The sequence below is a fragment of the Mesocricetus auratus genome, unplaced genomic scaffold, assembly GCF_017639785.1.
Source record: "Mesocricetus auratus isolate SY011 unplaced genomic scaffold, BCM_Maur_2.0 Super-Scaffold_100013, whole genome shotgun sequence".
Classification (NCBI taxonomy): domain Eukaryota; kingdom Metazoa; phylum Chordata; class Mammalia; order Rodentia; family Cricetidae; genus Mesocricetus; species Mesocricetus auratus.
The window spans coordinates 42075105-42098217 of NW_024429196.1; the positions used below are offsets into that span (position 1 = coordinate 42075105).

The following is a 23113-nucleotide window of genomic DNA, read 5'->3' on the forward strand; positions in this document are numbered from 1 at the left end:
AAACATAGATAAATAGAAACAGGTTAGATTAAGTTAAACTTAGGACAAGCCTAAGCTAAGGCTGAGCATTCACAAATAATAAGTCTCCATGGCTCTATTTGGTAGCTGGTTGGTGGCCCAAAGAAGACTCCAACTACACTCCATCTTGGCTAGTGAACTTATAAGATCATCCAGAATAAAAATATCGCACAGCAGGCAAGTTCTCTCTTGGATAGTCTAAAATTTTAATAAAAGAAAAGGCTAGAAACACAAAGGAGCTTGAACGTGGTATAAAGTTTCCCATAACTACCTCAGTTGGAAAGTGGACCACAAACGAACCTAAGTTTCAATAGAGAAGTGGCCTGAAGGGAACTGGAGAAGACATAAAATGGGTTCTTAATCATTCTAAGCACATTCTAACACTTCTCTACTGTATACTTGAGGCTAGTCCAACTAGCCTTCTCAGGGTCACTTGAGGTCTGGGACTGAGAACTCAGTAAGGGCTGGGAAAGATTAGCCTACAGGACTGTTCCTAGGACCCTATGATTATGATAAAGTGTGAGGGCTTGGCAGATTCCATGGGATGGGGCAGAGACATGACAGGGACAGGACACGGAACAAACGTGCCAGACACACAGAGCTTAGTGAGAAGTTTTATTAGAAAGGGAAAGGGAGGAAGGAAAGAGAAAAGAGGTAAAGAGAGACAAAGAGAGGACAGATGAGGAGAGGGAGACAGGAAAAATCCTGTCTGTCTCAGGAAAAAATGTGGAAAAGAGAGTTTAAGTGGTCGGAGGTCTTTCTCTTTTAAAGGGGTCCTTTGCACCTGGGCTGACCAAGGTACTGCCTGAATGCACTATGACAGGTGATAGGGGCAGGCCAGCATAATACCTGAAACCTTACACCTATGCAATACCCTGTTCTTTACTCGCAATATAATGTCAGCAATAAGATGGGGGGAGTCTCTTTCTTGAAAGGAATCTGCTAAAGGAAGGACTAAAGGACTAAAATCAATAGTCCTAAAACCAGATATATTGTCTGCTGACCCAGGTTTTCTTTATGGGTAATGTGAAGGTTTTCCTGGATAAATGGTTCAGCCACACTATCATTAGGCAAGAGCACTGGTTCCCTTGGTCTTTGGAAAACATATGAACTAACAGAAACAAATATGTCTCCAGTAAGTTACACCTTGGGTTGGCATCCTCCACTGGGGCTCTGGCATGGGACAAGACTAGGAGTGTTCATAGGGGCACTATTTGGCCACATACGATGCTCAGAGTTTGTTAAAGGAGCTTTCTGCCAGTGTTAGGGAATACCAAGGCCTGAATACTTTGTGTTCCTCCCACATTTTTAGTAAAACCTAATCTCCCAAGCACTACTATGAATACAGGCCTCTGGAAAGTAGTCAGAGCAGAACACTAATGTTCTTAAAAGAAAACCCAAAGAGCCTCTCCCGCTAGTGAGGACTCAGAAGACAAGCACCAGTGAAGGAGGGAGTGGACTTGTCAGAACTGACCTTAGACTTCTGTTAGGGTCTCTAAAAGTGGCGTCGATTCATCTTGACTTAAGGTCACAAAGTTCAAAACTATACTTACTCTTCCAAGGTAAAAGTCATATGACCGAAAGGTCTAAGGTGTGGCTACTGTAGGATGTTTGGCTTTAGGTGAGGATGTCTTATCTAAATAACAAAAGACTTGGCCTAAGGTGTGGTTGGTTACTCTTAATCCTCAAAACCAGATAAGGAGAGATTTAGGCTAAAGCATGGTTACTAAATGTTTGGAGAATTAAGGAAGAAAGTCTGTTTGTTCCTTATATCATGATAAAGGAGTCCTCCTGACTTTATTCTGTGTCTCTATCTTTTGCTTAGTATCTTTACCTGCCATTCCTCAATCCACATTCCCCCTCAAACCAGGCAAGTTGTCTGGATCTGACTGAAGCCCCACAAAACTGGGTAAACCATAGATTTAGTCCCACAAAAACGGGCTCTCACAGATGGCCCCTCACCATGGGGCACAAACAAACAAGGGCTTTTACAGATTTCCAGGCCTCAGAACTGCAAGAAAATGTCTGCTGTTTGTAAACCACCAAGTCTATGGAATTTTTGTTATAGCAGCCCAAACAGACCAAGACTGTGTAAGATAAGGAATTGTCAACTGGGGTTGAACAAGTGTCTTAGTCTTTTTAATTTCTTAAATTTGAATGTGTATAGGAGTTGCCTAGGAAAAATTGTGAAAATGCAAATTCTGTTCAGGGATCTCCTGGAGTCTGAGGTTCTGTTCTTCCAAGTCCCCAGCTGCTCTCTAGGATCACATCCTGAAGGGGAGATGATCCAGTGAGCCACTGAGTTAAGAAGAGTCACTCTCATCACCTCACCAGGGCTCGTGATAACGCATGTGTGTATTGTGGATTCCTCTGAGAAGTATGCTGCTTCTTGATAGGGATGTAAACAAATATACTCACATTAGTGAGAGGATATGGAAGGGTCAGAAAAGTTTAAAGTAGAATGTCCTTATCTGGTGCTGATTTGGATCCTAAAGGGGAGGGTGTTGGAGGAGGTGCTTGATGTTAAGACCAATGAGGGAAACTTCCTCCTAGTCAGCTGACTTACTGATGGGGTTTTTCACATTAATGATCTTATCACCTCCTTTCCAGAAACCACTGAAATTTTAAAGATGACTTCAAAGGATGAAACATTTGCTCCCAATTCTGTGATAACATGAGCTTGGTTGAGAACACAAATACACTTCTGAAGGCAATACTGTTTGGAAGACTTGTCAAGGGAACCAAAGGATCAAAAGAGCTCAAGCTTCTGCTACCATTACCCAGGGGACAAACATAAGTTTGACATAAGCAACAGTGCCAAGAAGTCAAGGTCTAAATCATAAACTTATACATAAACTTGACATCGAAAACAAAATGGAGAAGGCCTTGCTGCATACCAGGGCGGCACCGATCTTGAAACCCTAGAGTAACAGGCACTAAAATCCCAACAACACCCACCTACAATGAAAGTTTAAAAAGACTTCCTTTCTTTACTCTGACTTTGGTGTCCATCTTAACCAAGCAGAATTAATTCACAGCCTAGGAGCTCTGCAAGCTGATGTTTATTTATAATATTCAATATTCCCATAAGCACACATGTTCCAAATGGAAGGCTGCATTCTGATAATGCCTGTTTCTTCATTAAGATTTCATCATCCACCTGCATTAAGAAGCCTGGCCCTACACTTTGTTGCTTCGGCTTTCACTTTGTGTATTCCTGCTTTATTTGTTTAATCTCAAGTTCCTGGCTTCCCAGGCACTCAAATTTGAAACAAGCAAAGTTCATGCATTAGTGTAACCTGAGCATGCATGATTTATGAATGGCAAGATTCTTGGCACAATTTAATGGTATAAAAGAGACTTTGTTTTAAACATTAAACTGAAAGTTAAGAAATAGCAACAATGGGTGAAACATCAGAGCACACAGACTGCACAGGTCCAAGATTCACTAGTTCTTGGTTGTTCTTCAGCGTGTGAATGGAATGTCCTAACCAATTAATAAACCATATAAACATCTAACATCTGACCATTTTAAAAGTACTTTACATTCTTATTCTGAGGACTTACCCAGACAAACCATTCTGTAAAACAAAACAAAATGCTGACATTTACATAAATGAAGATGTCAACTGCTTTAAGTATATCAAGGTAAATATTTGGGTTTTTTAATACCAGAAATTATATTCTTATTCAGAGCATCTTTCATCATAATTATTTTTTTCTTTGATTAATAACTTAGAAATCAACCAGTGCTGGTGTTATCATATATTTTGAAAAAAGTCAAAAATGTTAAACTCTAGAGAAAAACTTCTCCCTTCTACCAGGTCCTCCTTCTCCCAAAAAGTCCAGATAATATAATCTGTGTTGAGCACTTACATCTAAATCCTATTTAGTAGCAAAGTAATCATTAAGTTAATAGTTCCAAGTGACATTTTTTATTTGTGGTGTTCCAACCACTTAACACAGATATAAGGAACATACAACCTTCCCTTCCACGTGGCCAAATTGAATATCGTGTGGGATTATAACTGTGTCCTCAAATAGCAACGCTATGATCTCACATTTAGATGATGGCATGTCCTGCAACGATTGCTTGCAGGTACTTCCAGAGGACCTGAAAAGCTTTGCCATTCATGAAAGGCTTAAACAGGCTCAGGATTCGAAATAATGGAAAATGTTGCTTTCTGCTGAAGCCTTTTAGACCCTTTATGGTACAAGCACCCCTAAGTTACATTCCCCATTCAGAGGGCTTTCTGTCCATTTTGGAAAACTTGGCCAGTGAGTGGAACACTGCACAGCATGGGGTTACCTTGTAGATTTTGCAATGGCAGAGTCATGATGCCTCCAGCTGCAGCTGCTGCTACCAGGCCTTGGATGTTTGTGAGATTTGCCGTGGGCAGTGTGAGGACCAGGCCTTGCTGACCACCTAGCTGTCCCGCCATGTTGAAGGGGATGAGGATGGGCTGATTGAGGGCTGGGGGGCCTCCCGGCATCACCCCGGCCACAGCAGAGGCTAGCTGCTGTGCTGTTAGAAGAGGCTGCAAAACAAAAGAAACCTGTCTCACTTTCCAGCAGAATGAGACATGGCCTTTCAAAACACAGTCCCTCCATTACAGTCTGTCAGGAAGTTTCTCAAGGAGCAAAGAAGCATACTCCAGCCCACTAAGGAAGAAATAATATTTTGACATTACATTTCACTTATGTCTTTGAAATTTTTCATACCTTTGCATATTGCAAATTCAATTGAATTTTCACTTGATCTAGACTCATATATTTAAAGTGTTCGGCTAATTAATTTTAGGTTGTTACAGAAAGAATTCATTGATGTTGGTAGGATTTTTATTATGTTTTTGGCTTAAAATAGTAATACATACTGTTTTCAAGTATTACATCAACAAAAGTAGTGTAAAAGGTTTTTGGTATGCTAGAAGGTCTTTAGTGATGCTGTACATCTGTGGCTGCAGAGCCTGATTGCTGGCATATCCTTTTAGAAAGCAATTTGGAAATACATATCAAGAATGGCAAATATATTCATCCCCATTTGACTCAGAATATACTCCTAGGATATAGCTTCAAGATAGAATTCAAAGGGAGAAGTGATAAACGCATGAAATTATGCAATACACTTCAAATTACATAAGTGTTGAAACAGTTCATGTTATAGTGCTAAACTTGGTGAGAATGCTGTGTCTCTATTTTGATATCTATTTAGGAAAGTTAAAAAATCTTCCTGATATGAAAATAAACTGGATAGTTACCAGGTAAACAAGTGGTTACTATTGAAATGGTAATGTTTGTGTGTGTGATGCCAAGATATAAAATGTAATAGAAAACAAAATACTTATACTTTAATGTAAAATACTAGAAAATCCTCTTCTGTTAATCCTTTCATAGTCTTCACCCAATTAAGATGTAATTATAAAAACACATGTTTATGTCCCCTCTTGATTGAATAGTCATGGTAAAAGGCAACAATAGAGCACAAAACTTGTCTGAATGCTGGGTAGAGTTCTCACTGGAGTGATACACTAAGATTATAGTTCTGGCCAGGCTAAATGACAGCACAAGTCATTTGAACTTAGAGTCCTTAAGCCAGGACTTCTCTACACTCTTGTAGGAGCTGTGGAGTAAAACATAACCCACATTTTTTGGCTCTACGGGATTTAAAATGAAACTCTATCTAGGATTAACTTTCTTTTTGATGGAACATAGAAAAGGTATTGAAATATGGACATGATATAAAGTCAGATTGTAATCACCAGGTCCTACATTCCAGATATTTTACCAATGAGACTCAGAAAGTTTCATAACTACCTGAAACTCCATGTCTCATGCATGGAGAGGTCACGTTGAAGACAGGATAGATTGTTCCAGAGTCTATCTTGTTTATCCTTCTTCAATACAAGGGACAGATTCAGAGACACGGGACTGCTGCATTTGAAGAATGAGGCAAGGGTGGGCACGTTCTCTGGCTATCCCTCTAGAATATCTTCTAGATCCTTTCAAAGGAATCTCTGGAGAGGTACTGGACTCCTGATGTATTTATTCACTTTATTGAATTCACACCAATACCTTTGCTCCTTCTTTTAAAAACATGAAGTCACTCTATAGAACAAATCATCAGACTTGGGGAATAATAATGAAATTGTAGCGTGGTCCTAAAGTTCCTGGTAAGATATGGCCAATCAATACAGTGCTGCAAGGGAAACATGTAGTAGCTCTTCGATTGTACACAGGTTTGGAGGCTTAACAGGCAGAATTTTGAGTATGGATTTGGGCTTAAGTTAGGGTATGCCTGTTTCTGGCTGTCACAGAGCCATACTTCTTCACTGCCTGGAGTCTGTCATTCTGATTGCCTAACTTAGAGATATTAGACCATATTAGGTCTCATGTGCTTCCAGGCAATCTGTGCACATATATCTACAGAAGCATATAAACATATGAATACATAAAGTAAGAAGAATGGCATTATAAGGGTATGAAGTTTAAGCCAATGGCTCATGTTTTTTGGGCTCTAGCTAGGCTCTGGTCTCCCAAATAGACACTGTCCAGTCTTCATGTGTGGAGTTGTGTGGCCTCTGAAATGGGTGATGGGATCTGAGGCTATTGTAATATTTTATGGTGACAAGGATAAGAGTGTCCAAACTGATTCAATCTTTTCACTTGGGCAAACTCTCCTTGTACTGAAAGTGACTAATTTCCAGGAACAACAATGACAACAATAGGGAAAGAAAGACCCAGATATTTCTCTCCCTAAATGCAAGATGAACTCTGAAAGTTTCACAGTAGATGGCAGAGGTTAAAGAAAGCCCAGCCTTTTATAATTGTGTTCTGCATCTCCATATAAGCCATGCCAGGCTGCAAAAAACAAATATTGGACTTTAAAAAATAATGAATGTATTTCTTTATTAATGCAAGAGCTATGTGTGATGTACAGTATTGTCAAACCCAATAAGCTGAACTTGCATTAAAATTGCATTAACTTTTTTATATTAAATCACATCTTGTATTTCAAAAACGGCTATAGTAAGGTTGAAATAACTTAATTTTCTTCACACTCCAGTCATTAAAGTTTTACTTTAGAAAAAAAACTGCATGGTAACCAAAGCCTAGATGTAGTAAGTTTTGAAGGGGAAAAAACATTTCCACATGATTAAAACCAACCTTTAAGAAGAGACTTTTGCAAACACATATTTTCTTGAGTGTATTTAATAAATAATGTAGTCATATAGCTTCCCATACAAAAATTTATCACCATCTTTGCTCTGTTGGAGTTAATTGGATTTAACTCATTATTATTTATTTGGTTATTTATATGGTAAAACCATCTTAATGGAAAGCAGTTGGGAGATACTGACCTGTGGCCCAACTGGAAATGGGGGGTGGGTCTGACTGGCCTGGTGCTGGTCAGGAGTTCCTGGATCTGATAAGACTGTGTTTCCTCTGGCCCCTAGAATTCAAAAGAGAAAAGCTCCCTTAGTATCCAGACCAGCCTGGGACCAGCACTTTTCTGTGATATCACGGCACCCCGAGGAACAGATGTTTATGAAAATATCGTTTTTCAATAGCTCCAGTTATGGCAAAAATGATGCGATGGCACATCCAGGATGGCCAAAGAAATCAGGAAATAGAAAGGAAAGACAATAGGAGAAGGGATACTTCCATACATGCCAAAGAACTTATATTAGACATCACTTTTGACAGCACACTCTAGTTCACTGTGTGTAAGTGCACATGTGTTCATGCATGTGTGTGAAACTGGGTCTGGTATGCCTGGGTGAATAACAAATAAGCTAATTGTTCAAAGTCAAAGTACAATCTCAGATATGACCATGTCTATTCATATTGTTCCCTGGTAGGGATGCCTCCCTTTGTTCTCTTCCCTTAACTTATCTCTTCATGGTGGCTTTGGATGGACTCTTATGAATGCCCTTTCCTAAAGCCACAGTCCTTTTCAGTGCTCCCTTCCACAGTGTCCTAAATGCAATATGGGTCCCCTTAGGCAAGTTTTCTGGGTGCAGAGCAAAAGAGATATGTCTGAGCATCAATTCACAGAGACCCACTAGTGTAGACACTGAACTTGCGTTCCCATGCTGACATCCTGTTGCATTTCAAGCACCCTGAGAGCAAATCGCTGAAGCCTGTGGGTACGGTCTGCGTGCTATGTGCTTCATTTCAGGACTAACCAGGGTGGGGAAGATAATAATAGAAACAATAATTACTTGAATAAAAAAATAAACAGAACTGCCAGCCATTTGTGAAGTGTCCTTGTTGGGGGCTTTAGTTTTCTTAAAATTTTCTAATAGGGTGGTTGAAATCCAGTTCTAAGCAAAACTTAACAAGATCCACTTTCCTGGTGTTTGTCCTATGAATAGCAAGTGGAAGACATTTCAAACTCTGTTTACTGGCATGCTGAGGCCAACCAATGAAAAAAGATATGATTCTGTCATGCTTATAAATTTTAAAGAAGGTATTATTGGCTCATTTAAAACAAATTCTTCTATATAGTCTCCAAAGGGACAGACTTATAAATAATGGAAATGTGGAAAAAATACTTCAGCACATTAAGCTACAAATAAAATTGACTGCTACATATTATTCAATTGACTTCTATCTCCACAGTGATGTGTCAATCATAACAGCATTTTATAATAGGATTAAGCAATAAATGTGCAAAGCCATTATGCAGAAATCTGAAAATCTGATTAATTTGTAATATTTTTTTTGTGCAGAAAGTCAGGAATGGACAGTGCTTGGGGAATACTTACAAGCATTCTATTGAAATTTCTAAATTGATTTGGAGCAAACTAATAAAAACACAGACTTGCTGACATTTTATAAACTGAATTCTGTCAAGATATGTTTGGCATTTTAATGATCACTGTCATTTAATAACAAGGGTAAGATAGCCCATCAGGAGATACCAACGATCCCCATATATGCAAAAGAGCTTTCCTCTGAATTCTTCATATATAGTTTATTTATTATGCTTGAAAATCAGGGCATGTTAAGCTAGTCAATGCCTTATGCCATGTAATCTCATGGTCTCCATTTAGCTCCCAAGTAATGCTTTTGATCAAATATTAAGATAAGGCTAATTTGCAAATGACTAAAAATTCACTGCTTAGAAAAATGCAGTTGCTTCCTCAAGCTTGTCAGGCCTGGATTTTTATACCAGACGATGAAAAGAAAGTTTTACAATGCACAGAAAAATAGAAAAATCCTTTTTTAAACAATTGAATATGTACTTCAATATTAGTATTTTCTATAGCAAGACAGGCCCCTTTGTATCTTATTTTCTTCACGTGTTCCAAGGCTACTTTTGCCTGTGTTCTTAACACATCCCACTGTAATGTTGAGGACTGGTCCCATGTTCTGACACTAGTGTACGCTTGCTCTCTACAGCTTTATACTGATTGCATTTGCTTGTATTTATTCTTTGGTGCTCTTAGGTCCTAACTGGTGCTCAGCAGCTTGTTCTGAGAATGACTATTCTCAGAATCCATGTTGAATGCAGTCTGGGGCAATTCCACACAATTTCATGTGTAAAATGAAGCCTTTCACAGGCTCTAGAGGAGATTATGTATGCTTTCCTGCCTGGATCAAAAAGTAATGTTTCTTCTTAATGCGCATCTCCATTTTCCCCAAACACATGTATCACGCTTAACCTTGTAGGGCCATAAACTAATCTGTTTGCTCAGAAGGCAGTTCCTGTACAGGGTCCTTGCTGGAGCCGGAGGGGAATCCAGCAGTCAGAATGAATAAAAGGCACTAGCTAAAGGTTTTAGAGACTTGAAGCAACACTTACTGTATGATAGCAAAGAATCTGAGGTTAGACATTTCCATGGCAAAGACAAGAAAACATAAACATTATCAGATGACCAGGAGCCTAGGAAACACAGTACACAATTGGAGATCAAGGGTCCCAAGACAAGTCTTCTCATGTCAGCTTTGTAGTAAATGATCTGGCCTTTAAGACTTTTATGTTTTTGTCAGCAACCAGTAAATGTAAGAAAAAATTGTTGTGTGATGTTTTCCTAAAAGCCAAATGTGGTTTGATATATTCACCCTACCCCACTCCCTTTTCTTCCATGCCATCCTCTTATGCCTACATCCTGTGTGCTTGTGGTCCCCTTTGACTGTGAACTCTTCAGGCCAGGACATTTCATCCACACTTAGTTACTCCTCAGTGAATAAGAACAGAGGTTTCGTTTAAGGTTCACATTAATGTTCATTTGATTATTTACTACTGTTTAGTATAAATCTTGGGACTATCTTTAGAAAATTAGCGTATTGACAAATTCTATCTCAATCCCCATCTGACAGATTGCTGCAGCATGGATCTAGAATGCCTAAATGTTAAAAGCCTTATTGGCAGCCTGTGATATAATAGGACCTTAGGTAGGATGGACTAGCAGAAGGAACTGAACCATTGTGGGCATGCTCTTGAAAAGGATATTGGGATGCTGGTCCCTTCCTAATACTCTCTTTGCTTTCTCACCACCATAATATTGGTATCCATGGGGTCCTGTCCATCATATGCTGCCTTGCTGAGGCCTCCAAAGAAAGGAGCAAGCAGGTCATTGACTGAAACTTCTGAAGAAAATAAGCCAAAATGAATCTTCTCTCAAGCACTTTGCCCCAGTCACAGAAAGCTGACTGAAGCAGATGCAGCAGGCAGTTTGGTATAAAGATTAAAAGCAAGGTTTTTATATTTTAAACTTGGCCAGGTTTACAATTAGATCTACCTCCTCACTAGGAATGTGGACTTGGAATTGTTTTCCAATTACTTAGTCATCAGCTTTTTCCTGTGAAAGTCAGGGATGACCCCAGTACTTCCTTCACAGGTTGGCTGCTGTGAGTGCCATATGAAATAAAATACATGTAAATTAACTGAAACTCTGCATGCTTGCTTTATAAATGCTATATCTGTCAGTTATCATACTTTAACGAAGTTTGTGTTTAGAGTAATAATTTCATATTTTTTACTTGTAATTAATATTCACCCATCAAACCCAACTAATACATATTCTAAACTCTATGTGTGCATACCTTGGAAAGATACACACTGGCCTTCACTATGTACTATGCACCATAAGATCAATGTCTGGAATGGAGCTCAGTAGTTGGGTCTCTCAGAGCTTACAAAATAAGATATTTACAAACTGTCTTCCCTTAGTATACAGAGAGTTGTTTCTCACACCCCATGAATACCAAAATCTGAGGTATTCCAGTCTCTTACTTAAATTTACAGAGCATGTAACCTCTCTCTCTCTCTCTCTCTCTCTCTCTCTCTATATATATATATATATATATATATATATATATATATATATATACACACTCTCTCTCTCTCATTCACTTAAACCACCTCTAGATTACTCATAATGCTAAATGCAATAAACATGCTACGTGATAGTTACATCATATTGTTTAAGAAGTTCGGACAAGAAAAAAGTTTATACATGTTTAAATGAAATTCTTTCCCAAATAGTTGCAATCTACAATTGGCATTTTTTAAATATATAGATGAGATGCTGGTGATATGGGACTCTTTAGCCTGCTAGTCCATTGTAACACATTCAGAAAACATGGTGTTAAGTAGCTTCTAAATTCTCTTCCAGACCACAGCTTATACTAGTTCCCCCACTTAAATCTGTGAATCATTATTGGAGCCTCTTGAAACATTTCCCAGCCCACAGGAACCTAGGAGCAGAAAATAAAAGACGGTATTTGTCGGGGCATTTCTTAAACTCCACGAGGATAGAAGACAGTGGGGAGTGAATAATGGTGACTTCACTGCTGTGCAGGAGAGTTTAAGTTTCCTTTCCTCTGGGGACAATATGCACGGCTTGTACCACCGAATGCCACTTGTGTGACTGCACACCATTGGCATCATTACCACATACCACTATGTGACATTATCACTGGCTTTGTTTGTAACTGTTGGGTCATGATCGGCATGACTCCTCCTGCCTTCCCAGTTTCCTTACCCTGAACACCCTCTTATCATAACCCGAATGAGATCGCCAGCTCCAAAAGTGGAAGACTCAACCTCAGACACACATTCTGTAATTGTAGTCTATCCACAGGTAATTCATGGAGTGGAAACCAAGTAGTCAAGGGTCACAGTGTGAAATGTAAAATCAAGGATCTTTGTCAACAGCCCTCCTTTCAATTCCACCATTCCCACTAGATCTCAAGTCTGTGTCAAATCTGTGACTACCACTGTTGCCTCCCCGTCCCTGTTTGGGAGGAGGAGGAGGAGGAGAGACATAGCCAGAGTGTGCGAGTGCGTGTGTGTGTGTGTGTGTGTGTGTGTGTGTGTGTGTGTGTGTGTGTGTGTGGTGGGGAGACTGGCCCAGCCCTGATTCCTTCAGTGCTCCCTGAGGACTGAGCCTCCCATACTCTGCCCTCTAAATTCAGCCAAGCTCACAGTCCAAGGCTCCAATGATGACACTGGATTCCTCACAGTAAGGCTGCTATTTTTTATTTTTTTTCATTTAGTTTCATTTGTGGCAGCTTTAGGTTAACACAGACAGCCAGGCTTAGCATCTCTTAGTTACTCCGATATGGCAGATGCTTGCTCCAGTACAGATTTGAATTTGCCTCAATTTGTGAAGTAGGCTCTTTCACAAGAGTCATCTTAGACCCTAAGAGAGGCATACATGGTCCCCCAGAGAAGGGGAAAGGGACAAGATCTCCTGAGCAAATTGGGAGCAGAGTGTAAGGGAGAGGGAGTTAGGAGAAAGAGAAGGGGAGAAGAGGAGTGGAGGGGAGGACATGAGGGAGTAGGAAGATTGAGCCAAGAGAAGAATAGAGGAGAACAAGAAAAGACTTACCATAATAGAAGGAGCCAGTATAGGGGGAAATGTCCAGAGATCTACATGGAAGACCCCAATTAACAATATAAACAATAGTGGAGAGGCTACCTTAAATGTCCTTCCCTGATTATGAGATTGATGACTACCTTATATGCTATCCTAGAGTCTTCATCCAGTAGCTGATGGAAGCAGAAGCAGAGATCCACAGCTAAGCACTAAGCTGAACTCCTGGAATCCAGTTGCAGAGAGGGAGGAGCAATGGGCAAAGAGGTCAAGACCAGGCAGAACCTCACAGAAACAGCTTACCTATACATGGGGAAGCTCATGGTCCCCAGACAGATAGCTGGGAAACCAGCATAGGAACAACCCAGACCCCCTGAATATGGGTGTCAGTTAGGATGCCTGGGCAATCTATGGGGCCTCTGGCAATGGATCAATATTTATCCCTAGTATACTAATAGACTTTGGGAGCCCATTCCACATAGAGGGATACTCTCTCTGCCTAGACACACAGAGGAGTGCCCAGACCTGCTCTGAATGATGTGACAGATTCTGGAGATCCCCCATGAAAGGCCTCACCCTCCCTGGGGAGCATAAAAGGGTTAGGATAGGGGGTTAGTGGGGGGGCATGGGAGAAGGGGAGGGAAAGGGAACTGGAATTGACATGTAAAACAAGTTTGTTTCTAATTTAAATTTAAAAATAGAAAAAATAGATTTAAATAAAACAGCTTGCAGCCTACGAAGGGGAACTCCTTTAGGAAGCATCATCACACTGTTTTTGTAAAGAGGACACTGTGATGGCTGCAGGTTGAGAAGGAAAGGATGTAAATCAGATTGCTTACACTCCAATGTGCTACCCCATATTTGCCATTATCCAACAGAGAGCAAGGAAAGTTCTTTTGTTAAGGACCAATACATTTTTAATGAATCAGTTTTTTTCAGAAGTCTGGAGTGGGATTCTCTCCTCTAAGCATTAGCACAAACATAATCACATGAAGGTCACAGGGACTTCCCAGCTCTTTCTGGTATTCTAACCCTTTCTCACCCACTGCCTGCAGTTTTCACCAGTGGCTGAGGGATGCACAGGTAACTTAAGAGAAGATGGGCAGTTGAGTGCATTACTATTTCATGTTGAGCAGGTGAACCCAAGCTGAGCAGGGCAGAAGGCTCATCTAAATTAAACTTCCCTTTCTTTCAATTTCTTCAAGATTACTCAATGCCAGAAAGGGAGTGAACATTTGGAAGTGTCTATAAAGAGCCCTGTGCAGAGCCACTGCCACTGTTAGTCACTTTTTATTATTAGAAGGGATCTCTTTATGACACTGGACACATGCATGCTTATGTACAGAACTCTACACACCGCTGGTGGAATTGGAGACTCTAAAGGAATAAGGCTAACTCTACAAAGGGCACTTTAATTCCACATTCTTTAATCCACATTTATCTGTGAGCCTCTGCAAGAAGCTCAAAGGACAGAGAATATCTGAAGATGCTAACATGAGAAATGTATTTCTTTTTACTTTCAGTGACTCACGTGACCTTTGGAAAGAGAATCTCAGCTTTCCTTGACCCTTCAGGGTCTAGGTTCACAGTGGTGCTAAATGATGACCTTTATTTGAAGGCTGCATATATACGTGAAAGTCAACGGGATATTTGGCATATTTAGGTGAAGCACAAAATACTCCCCACAGGTCCGGTACTTGGACTTGATTACCTGGAGATGATCTTGCTCAGGACTCATTCAGTTTTACATGTGGATTTTGTTTATGCGTCTACAGAACTTTTAAAGATTTTTTCATCAGAATTTATCAAATCTCCCTTAAGTCTTTCTTATCTTTTGTTTTCACATCTATGTAATAACAGCAGGGACCAACTCCTTTGATATCCAGACTGATGTCTATAAATACTTGGCAAAGAGAAATGAAAAAGGAGCCATCAAAAGTTAACAAAATCACATGGCCTGCTATTAGCTGACAAAGAACTTTGGGATAGGCAAGGCCCCTGGATAATTACTGTCCCCTGGAGAGTGTCAGAACTCCCATGTGAAGACTGTCATCTCCTGATATCCTCCTGCAGGCCAGTTCTGAGCTGAATTGTGGGTTCATGATACACAAATATGAATGTCTGTATACATGTTGGCCTTAGTGATTCGATATTCTTAAAAGGATGGAACAATTTAATCACAGATTTTAAGCCACTTGAAAATGCTGTAATTTTAAAAAGGTCTTTTAAGTCCAAAAGGCCGTGCTCATATGGCATGTGTATCTGAGGGAGGAAATGGCAAGGTCACGAGCACTGAATGTAGTGTTTCTTGGTGGTGGCACTCTGGTGGTGTACAGATGAGGCAGGCCCTGTGCATCCAGGGGCTTTATGCTCATCTGTGGAGATGGGTAACATGATTCATCTGTGCCCAGCTCCATGAAAGTGTCAGCTACACAAGCTGTGATGCTCAGTGCAAATAAGAAGGCATGTCCCTGACCTGGGCTGGGCCGTCAGTTTCCTTTCCCTCCAAGCTACAACCTCAGCCTTCCACAGAGGGACACAGTCTAAGCTTGCGGTCTCCTCATGGTATGTACTAGCTATCTGGGTCAATGGTGGGTGGAAATACTCTGACGAGAAATGTTCAACTTTGCCACTAGAGCCCATGTTTCTTAAGAAGAGCAGAAGGGAATATGAAAATGCCACTATGGCAGGGAGGGGACACAGGTCTGTAGGCCACAGGCTTTCCAGTCTCTCCACACCCACTCTGCTGAGCTTACCAATAAAGCAAAAATCAAAAGGTAAATTATTAAGATGGTTAAGATAGAGCCCAACAAGATTGGACCCACTCTGAAAGCTTGTATGGATCAGGCGCTCTCAAAGCCTCCATTCACTCAGCTTCTAAAAATTTGAAGTTACTTGTTTTTAGTCAAAAGCCTTCCTAATAAAGCATCTTCAACTTTTAAATCATACCTAAGCTTATATGTACTTCATGGATACCTCTTTTTATCTATGTTTAAACCTGAAGAATGCTCATGTACACAGAAAATTTTAAGCATATTTTTATCTCTGTAAAGAATCAAACCTATACAAATCATCAACCTGTCTCTTCCAGGTTACATTTGCTGCAAAACTCAGCAAAGATAAATTATTTTTTCTGTTGGTTAACATTATCAATGTTATAATAAATTGACTGTGTGTAAATCTATACAAAGAAAATACATGGCAAATGTCACCTGACCTTCTCAATGGAACATCTACCTTTCTAGAGTCAGAGATAAGACAGTTTCTTTTCCTTTTTCCTTTTTTTTTTAACTGTATAGCTCAAGATGAACTTGAACTCTTGATCTTCTTGTTTCAGCACCCCAAGTGCTAGATTGCAAGATACACTACAAGGTTTGACTTTTCCATAGACTCATCTTCCAAACTGTTGGGTTTTTGTTAATGCAGATCATCAAATCATCACCAAGCTTGATAGTAAGGGGCCTGATTAAATCCTTCAAGACAATGTGGTTAGTTTAGTTTTAAAGTTTTTGAAAACTACCTTTTTGCCAGTCATTGGTGGCACACAACTTTAATCCCAGCACTCAGGAGGAAGAGGCATGTGGATCTCTCTGAGTTCGAGACCAGCCTGGTCTACAGAGCGAGTTCCAGGACAACCTCCAAAGCAATTCAGAGAAACTCTGTCTGGAAAGAAACAAAAAGGAAAAAGAAAAAGAAAAATACCTTCTTATAGAACAATGGACACAAAGCACTAGGGGTCAGTTTAATTGTACTTAGAAACTAGAGCATTAAATAGCCCTTTAACTGGAGGTGTGGAAGACTAAGAGGAGGGTCAGACACTGCCATGGCAGTTTGCAATGTCCCATCCTCCTGCCTCTTTTAGGAACAGTTTGTTTTGTACTAGCATCTTCAGGATTCTCTCTCTAGCCTTTTTGTTTTACAGGGTTACCCCAATGTAATTCTCACAATGAGATTTTCATCCATGTTCAATTTGTTAAGTCTTAACCTCGTCTCACATGGATACCTGAAAAGCAAAGACTGAAAAGTACATGAGGTAAAATAGGGATAGTTATATGTTGATGACGAGACTAATTTCCTGGCCCAGTCTGACATTACTATGGATAGTATGGTGCTCCAGTCATTAGCCAGATCCATATTTGGCAAGATGCTCAGACAATTTTTACACACAGCACAAGTAGAAAAGGCATTGATTTTGAGTTTATAACTCTGGTGTTCCCTCACTTCACCTATTCTGATCTCAATCAAAGTCTTTCCCTCCCTTTTCTAGTTTTTAAGACATTGAGTGGTATTCAAAGCATAAATGACGTAGGACTCCTAGTATTGATCAGACATTTTTTGTAGATTTTCAAATTTTATCCCACAATGGTCAGAATGGTGAAAAGCCAGAGAAGAGTGGTAAGGAGGAAGGTTCTACAGGTCTGCCCTAATCAGAGCCACTCTGGTCCTGAGTCCAGCGCAACCCATAGAAAGACACACAGCCAAGAGGCTAACAGCAGAAGGAGCTGCCCCAAGTTCGTCAAAAGAAGCTTATTTATCCTTCACAAATAACAACAGAACTGATGTCAAACCTAGCCCGATATTGTAGCTCTGTGATTTATGAAAATTTTTCTGACCACCTTCTTCTCTGTACCCATATCTGTATCTTGCTATTTGTGAGGATTAGTAAAGAGTTTGGCTAACCAATTTCAGTTATTTTCCCTTAAAATGCCACATTTCTTATAAAAGTATCCAGAGTGTCGCTTAAAATAAAGGAGAATAAAAATGTAAAAACCATGAAAGAGGAACTAAAACTGCATTTCTGCTCAGATGCTCCCAAAGGGTAGCATTTGCAGCCAGTCTTGCATGTGGCTCAGACTGGTAAAAGTGTGATCATTTAGGACTCAAGGACAGGGAGAAACACCCAGAGGAATCACATTGCATGAAATTGTAGCATCACACCTAGTTAGCAACCCCCTTACCATAATGGAGCCTCTCTAAGAGCACAGCAGAACACAGCTGGAAGAGAAGGATGCTGTACAACACACTAGGAATGAATCGCTAAGACCTCCAGAGATGGGGTAATGGAACATTGCATCCCCGATAATACTAAGCATTTCTCAAATCTGAAAATGGCAACCCATGCCCTACCAGTAAACTGTTTTCAGATTATTTTTTTACCCAAGAATTGGTTACTTAAAAACAAAACAAAGAAAACAGCCAAAGAACTAGTCCAATTCAGGTGTCTTCTGACCGTTTTTCTCTCCCTTAGTCTATTTATTTCTTAGCATCACTGTAATTGAAAAAGTAGCGATTGCTAAAAGATGCTATTAACTGGAGTGCATTCACAGTGTGTGTCACTAATAGAGTGGGGTCGTATTCTTTATCCTTTTAGCAAAGCATCATTTTATTGTCCTCCTCTTCTGTAGCTTTTGTTCCACTTAAATGAAATAAAGGCTCTGTAGAATTTGTTCAGATTATTTTTATCACCATATTTTCTCCATTACAGGAAAACATTTGATGTGCAGCAATTTCCAATTGCTATGTTGCCATAGTGGGGTATATGTCACTGCTTATCTTATATAAAGATACCAAAAATATCATTGATTCAACTCATAACTAACACACTCTAAGTTAAAGTATGTTCAAAATCCATTTACTGGGTTCACATTCCTGTTTGAAACTTAGTTTTGGAATTAGAATAAGAAGCAGATCTAACTCCTGAATACAAGGGGGCAATAATTTAGGTATACACTAGTTAAGTTATACATGATACTTAAAATGTCATTAATGTTAAATTAATGAATATTGTGTGATGCTGTAAGAAAAGATTCTGTGAAACCCTGGCATGTGCCTGACTCTAAGACACAAATAAGTTCATCCTCAATTGTTCTCTGTAAGGTGTCACATTAAAATGAGTGTGAGGAAGACAAGCTGCAGATATAAGTGTAAATAAAATATTTTAGTGCTCATTACTCACTGAATTTCACATATCAATAAATTATGACACAGAGAATAGGTGATAGAATAAACTGGAAATTTACATGTAATCTGGGTGGAAGATGGCAATTGGATAGGATAGTTCATGTAGAAGAAATGAGTTGACATAAGGGGTCAGGGAAAGGAAGGATGACTGAGAGTCTGGTATATTAGTGAAAATTCCATTTCTGGGATGTCATTTCATTCTTCAGCCTAACACAGAGCATGAGAATTAAAGCCCAGAAAATTCAAGTAACTCATATCATTGCTATTGCTTCATTTTTCTTTTTTTGTGCAAAAGGGGGAAGAAAAGAGGAGGAGTCGTGATTCAAGTTAGACTCAAGTCAACTTTCTAGGCCCTTTTGACCTAAAATGTACAAGACACCAGGGAGAACTACCATCATGGTGGCACAGAGTGGGAGGCGTCAAAGCTTCTCAGGAGGTGTTAGAAGTAGGGGACTTCTGATTGAATACTTCAATAACTCCTTAGAATGTAAGGAAGTCTAAGTCAAGTTGGAGCCCTCACTGGTGAGATAACAGCAGTCCTTCAAGCCATTCTGGTGAGCGTTCAGCTCTTTAGTGATTCCGACACTGCCATTTTTTTATGGCTACTGAGTGTTCCTGCTTTGCCCTGATCCACCACAGTCAGTGTGGCCATGCCTGCATGAAATTCCATGAAGTCATTGTGGGTCATTAGAATGGCATCAGTGCCTGCTGTGAGTTCTATTCTCCAGTGTGGTTATCAAGGGTCATCTTCCCCTTCTCAGTTGAAGAAAACAAGCTGTATTTTGAGGGCCCAAAATGGGACAAAAGAGGTGGATGATCCTTTCTATATGAATTTCACCTAGTAAGAGACATTGATGGTAAAGAGCAGTTCCTGGAAGGCCACCTGTTGGCCAAGAGCAGAGTAGAACTGTGTGGATCTAGGTAACATTCTTGCCAACAGGTCTGTTGTAACAGAAACTTCAACTGACAAGACCACACTTTCCAGATCATTTAGAAATAAAGGCAGTGTATGGCAGATTCTGCAAGACTCTGAAATCATCCACAGACAAATAACTAGAACCACCCCTAAGACAACAGGTGTCTTTAAAACCCAGTCTAAAGCTAGACATGGAGGTACAAACCTGTAACACTAGTATTTGGGATCCTAAGAGGGCCATGGCATTTGGGCCAGCCTAGGTTACATAATAAGACACTGTTTAAAAGAAGCACGCGCGCACACACACACACACACAAACACATACACACACGCACCCACGCATGCATGCATGCACACATTAGATCTCAGGAAGTCCAAATAGACTATAGAAGGATTTCTATGGATAAAATCCAGCATTCATCAGGAACATGCGAAACAGGTTCCCATCTGCCTAAAGGAACTATTTTCCTTATCTCTGATGGAAGGGACCTGTGTTGTCTATCAGCATTTCAAAGTCCCTGCTGGCCTCTGGCTCCCTCAATATCAGAAGTGCCTGTTATACATTTCAAAGTTAATGCTAGCCTTCCTGCCCCATAGCTACTCATTGTCCTTATAATCCACACTGTTTGTCCACCCCTGCTGTCCTCTTGCTCTCTCCCTATTGCTCTATTTTCTGTCTTTTGCTATGAGTATTCTCCCACGCCTCGCTCTCCTACTTGTCTCACGGACAGCCCTGGCCGTGTCCAGTCTTCTCTCTTTCTGTCTGTTCTGGACTCTTCCAGATGCTTCTGCGTATTTTCTCTTTCTTATTCACAATAAAATCCTTCCCCCCAATATCATGTCAGAAGTTTCTTTTCTGTTCCCCCCTCAAACACACAGGCACATTAATTTAGAAAGAGTCCTGTGAGATGGCCCAGCAGGCAAAGCCACTGACCCCAGACCTTGACCCACAAAGCAGAAAAGACCCAACTGTTTCAAGTTGTCATCTTACTGCTACATGAGCATCATAGCATGTGCCTGCCCCCCAAATAAATAAACTAACAATATAGGGTAGAGTTGGATTGGTTTATGCTTTTATCTTTGTTTCATGTTGTTACTGGTCTGGCAGAAATGAAAGTATTCTAAGGAGACCCTTGAGTCTGTCAATCTATCAGATCATAAAACAATGAGCCCCAAAGAAACGTGCATTTCTCCAGGAATTTCATGTTGGAGAAGAAAGCACCAGCAGAAGAAAAAACGTGTCTTCCAGAAAGAGATTTCACATGATTCTAACAACTTGACAGAGCCAGGATGAGACAGAAGCCAGAAAATGATGATGGGTCAGCAATGAGTCGGGCTGTACTTTGACCAGACTGCTCCACTGTACACGTGCCTGACTATCTTTCTACACTCCAGTCTGACTCAAACTCCAAACATGAAGGTGGGAGATATGCTGAATTTCTCCATCCTCTTCCCAATGCGGCCAATAATGAATAAATCTCCTTTTCTGCTTCCACATTTTATTGGCTTATTGAGGACAGATGGCCACCCTGGGCTTGGGTCACAGGATGTGGGCCCCAAGTTCAATAACAAAGTGAGTTGCCTGTACAACTTTAGGAAAGTTAATTAACCTTATATTAAGTTTCTTCAGCACTAAAGTGGGGCAATAATAGCGTCCACAGTGTGGTTATGAGATTTAATAGATCTCAACCATCATGCCTTGCACTGATGTGGTAAATGCTCCATAAGTGTTATTGAGCCGTTGTTGTAACAACTTGACACACATTGTCCCATCACACAAGATTTTGGTAAAGAGACAGGCACTTGAGAAAACTGGCCACAGGGGATTCTCTCTAATAAGGGACCCTTTAGAGAACCCTGTAAAGGTAAACAAGTGTTCCCACAATACCCAGGAATGACGGCAGATGTAAGGGAAGAAATCTGAGAAACCTGAACAAGGGAGAGATCTCATGTTTGGCTTAGCATCTGAAGTCCTCGGAGCCTCCAAACAGCATTTTCACCAGTGGATTTCCCACAGGGCACCCCCAAAGAGTCACTGCTCTTCCGATGTACTGAATCTGCTCATTAGTCATCTGCTCATCTGGACATGCTCTGTTAGCACTTGTCTAAATCACCTCTGCCCTGCCCCTGCTCCCTCTCTTGGTAGCTGATCACGATTCTCCCATTCCACTGTTACTCATGGCCTTCCTCAGAGGTTCTCATGGGTACCCACACATATCACAGACATGTCTTTGCTCTGTCCTGTGTCCCACCCATGCAGCATGCTGGTGACAAGATGGTCTGTCAACACTGCCAAAAGAGTGAGGTGCCCCTGATGCACCTTAGCCCCTATCTCCAGAGATAAGAGCCATATGGGTTTGGGAGGAGCAGTCAGGCAAAAATGTAGCTTGTTTGAGTCTGCTATGGTGACAAAAGCCAGCCCAGGCAAAGCACTACAAGAGCATTAATGCCTCAGGAGGAGGAAGCACTCTGAAGTGAGATTGCCCCTCTCAGTGATTTACTAGGTGTGGCTTCAAGCAAGTTGCTTAATATTTCTAGCCCAGTTTTGTCATCTGTGAAACTGAAATAAAAACAGTACCTGCCTTCTGAGGTGAGGATTAAATCCACTAATTCACATGACTAAATAGCATGATCACAGATTCTGGCACAGATGAAATCTTCAGTAAATATGGACTTTCTTTAAGTAGATCAGGGGAGGAAGATAGTGACCACTTTGCCCAGCACATAGGAGTTCCAAGTACACAGCCTCCAGAACAGAGCAGGCCCAGTGAACTTGGTAGTAGCTGATTTGTCTGTGGCTCTTGAACCTCACGCATTGTCAAGACTGGGGGTGAATAGGGCCAGAATTTGCAGTAGAGTCCTATAAAGATAGCAGTAGATGCAATCAGCCTAGAAACACCTGCCCAACAGCTTAGGAGGTCTCTGTGAATGGGAGACAGCTGGACAGCTCAAAGCTTCAACACAGTGTTAATGGAGCCCAGGACAGACAGACTTGCTCATAAGTGAGCTATGGTAAAAATGTAATGAGAGAACATGTGTTTTTCATGTGGAAGAGAGAATTTGCATGAAAATGACACACACTGGTTACTTTTGGTCAGCTGGTGTAGAGGTGTCTGTGCATGGACTGAGGTGGAGCTGGCATGAGTCCACAGAACTCAGGTCCATGTGCAACATGAGCCCAGATGGATGTGCAGGCAGATTCTAAATCAGGGACCACATTCATAAACAAGAGTTGTGGAGGGGGAGAGCTGCAGGCGATTTTGAGTCCAGCCTGGGTTCTGTTTCTAGTCTCTCTTTTTTTCTCAATATATGTTTTTATTTAAATTAGAAACATGCTTGCTTCACCTGTCAATCCCAGCTCCCTCTCCCACCTCTCCTCCCTTGTCCCTCC

The 23113-nt window shown here is 40.6% G+C and overlaps 1 protein-coding gene across 1 annotated transcript in view; it reads right to left on the reverse strand.

The window, feature by feature from the left end:
• Window positions 1–23113, reverse strand: part of Pou6f2 (POU class 6 homeobox 2) — a 382575-nt gene that overhangs the window by 253053 nt on the left and 106409 nt on the right. The window contains 2 exon segments of the mRNA XM_005071806.4: window positions 4328–4556; window positions 7377–7468. Of these exon segments, the coding sequence (XP_005071863.1) occupies window positions 4328–4556; window positions 7377–7468 (321 nt within the window).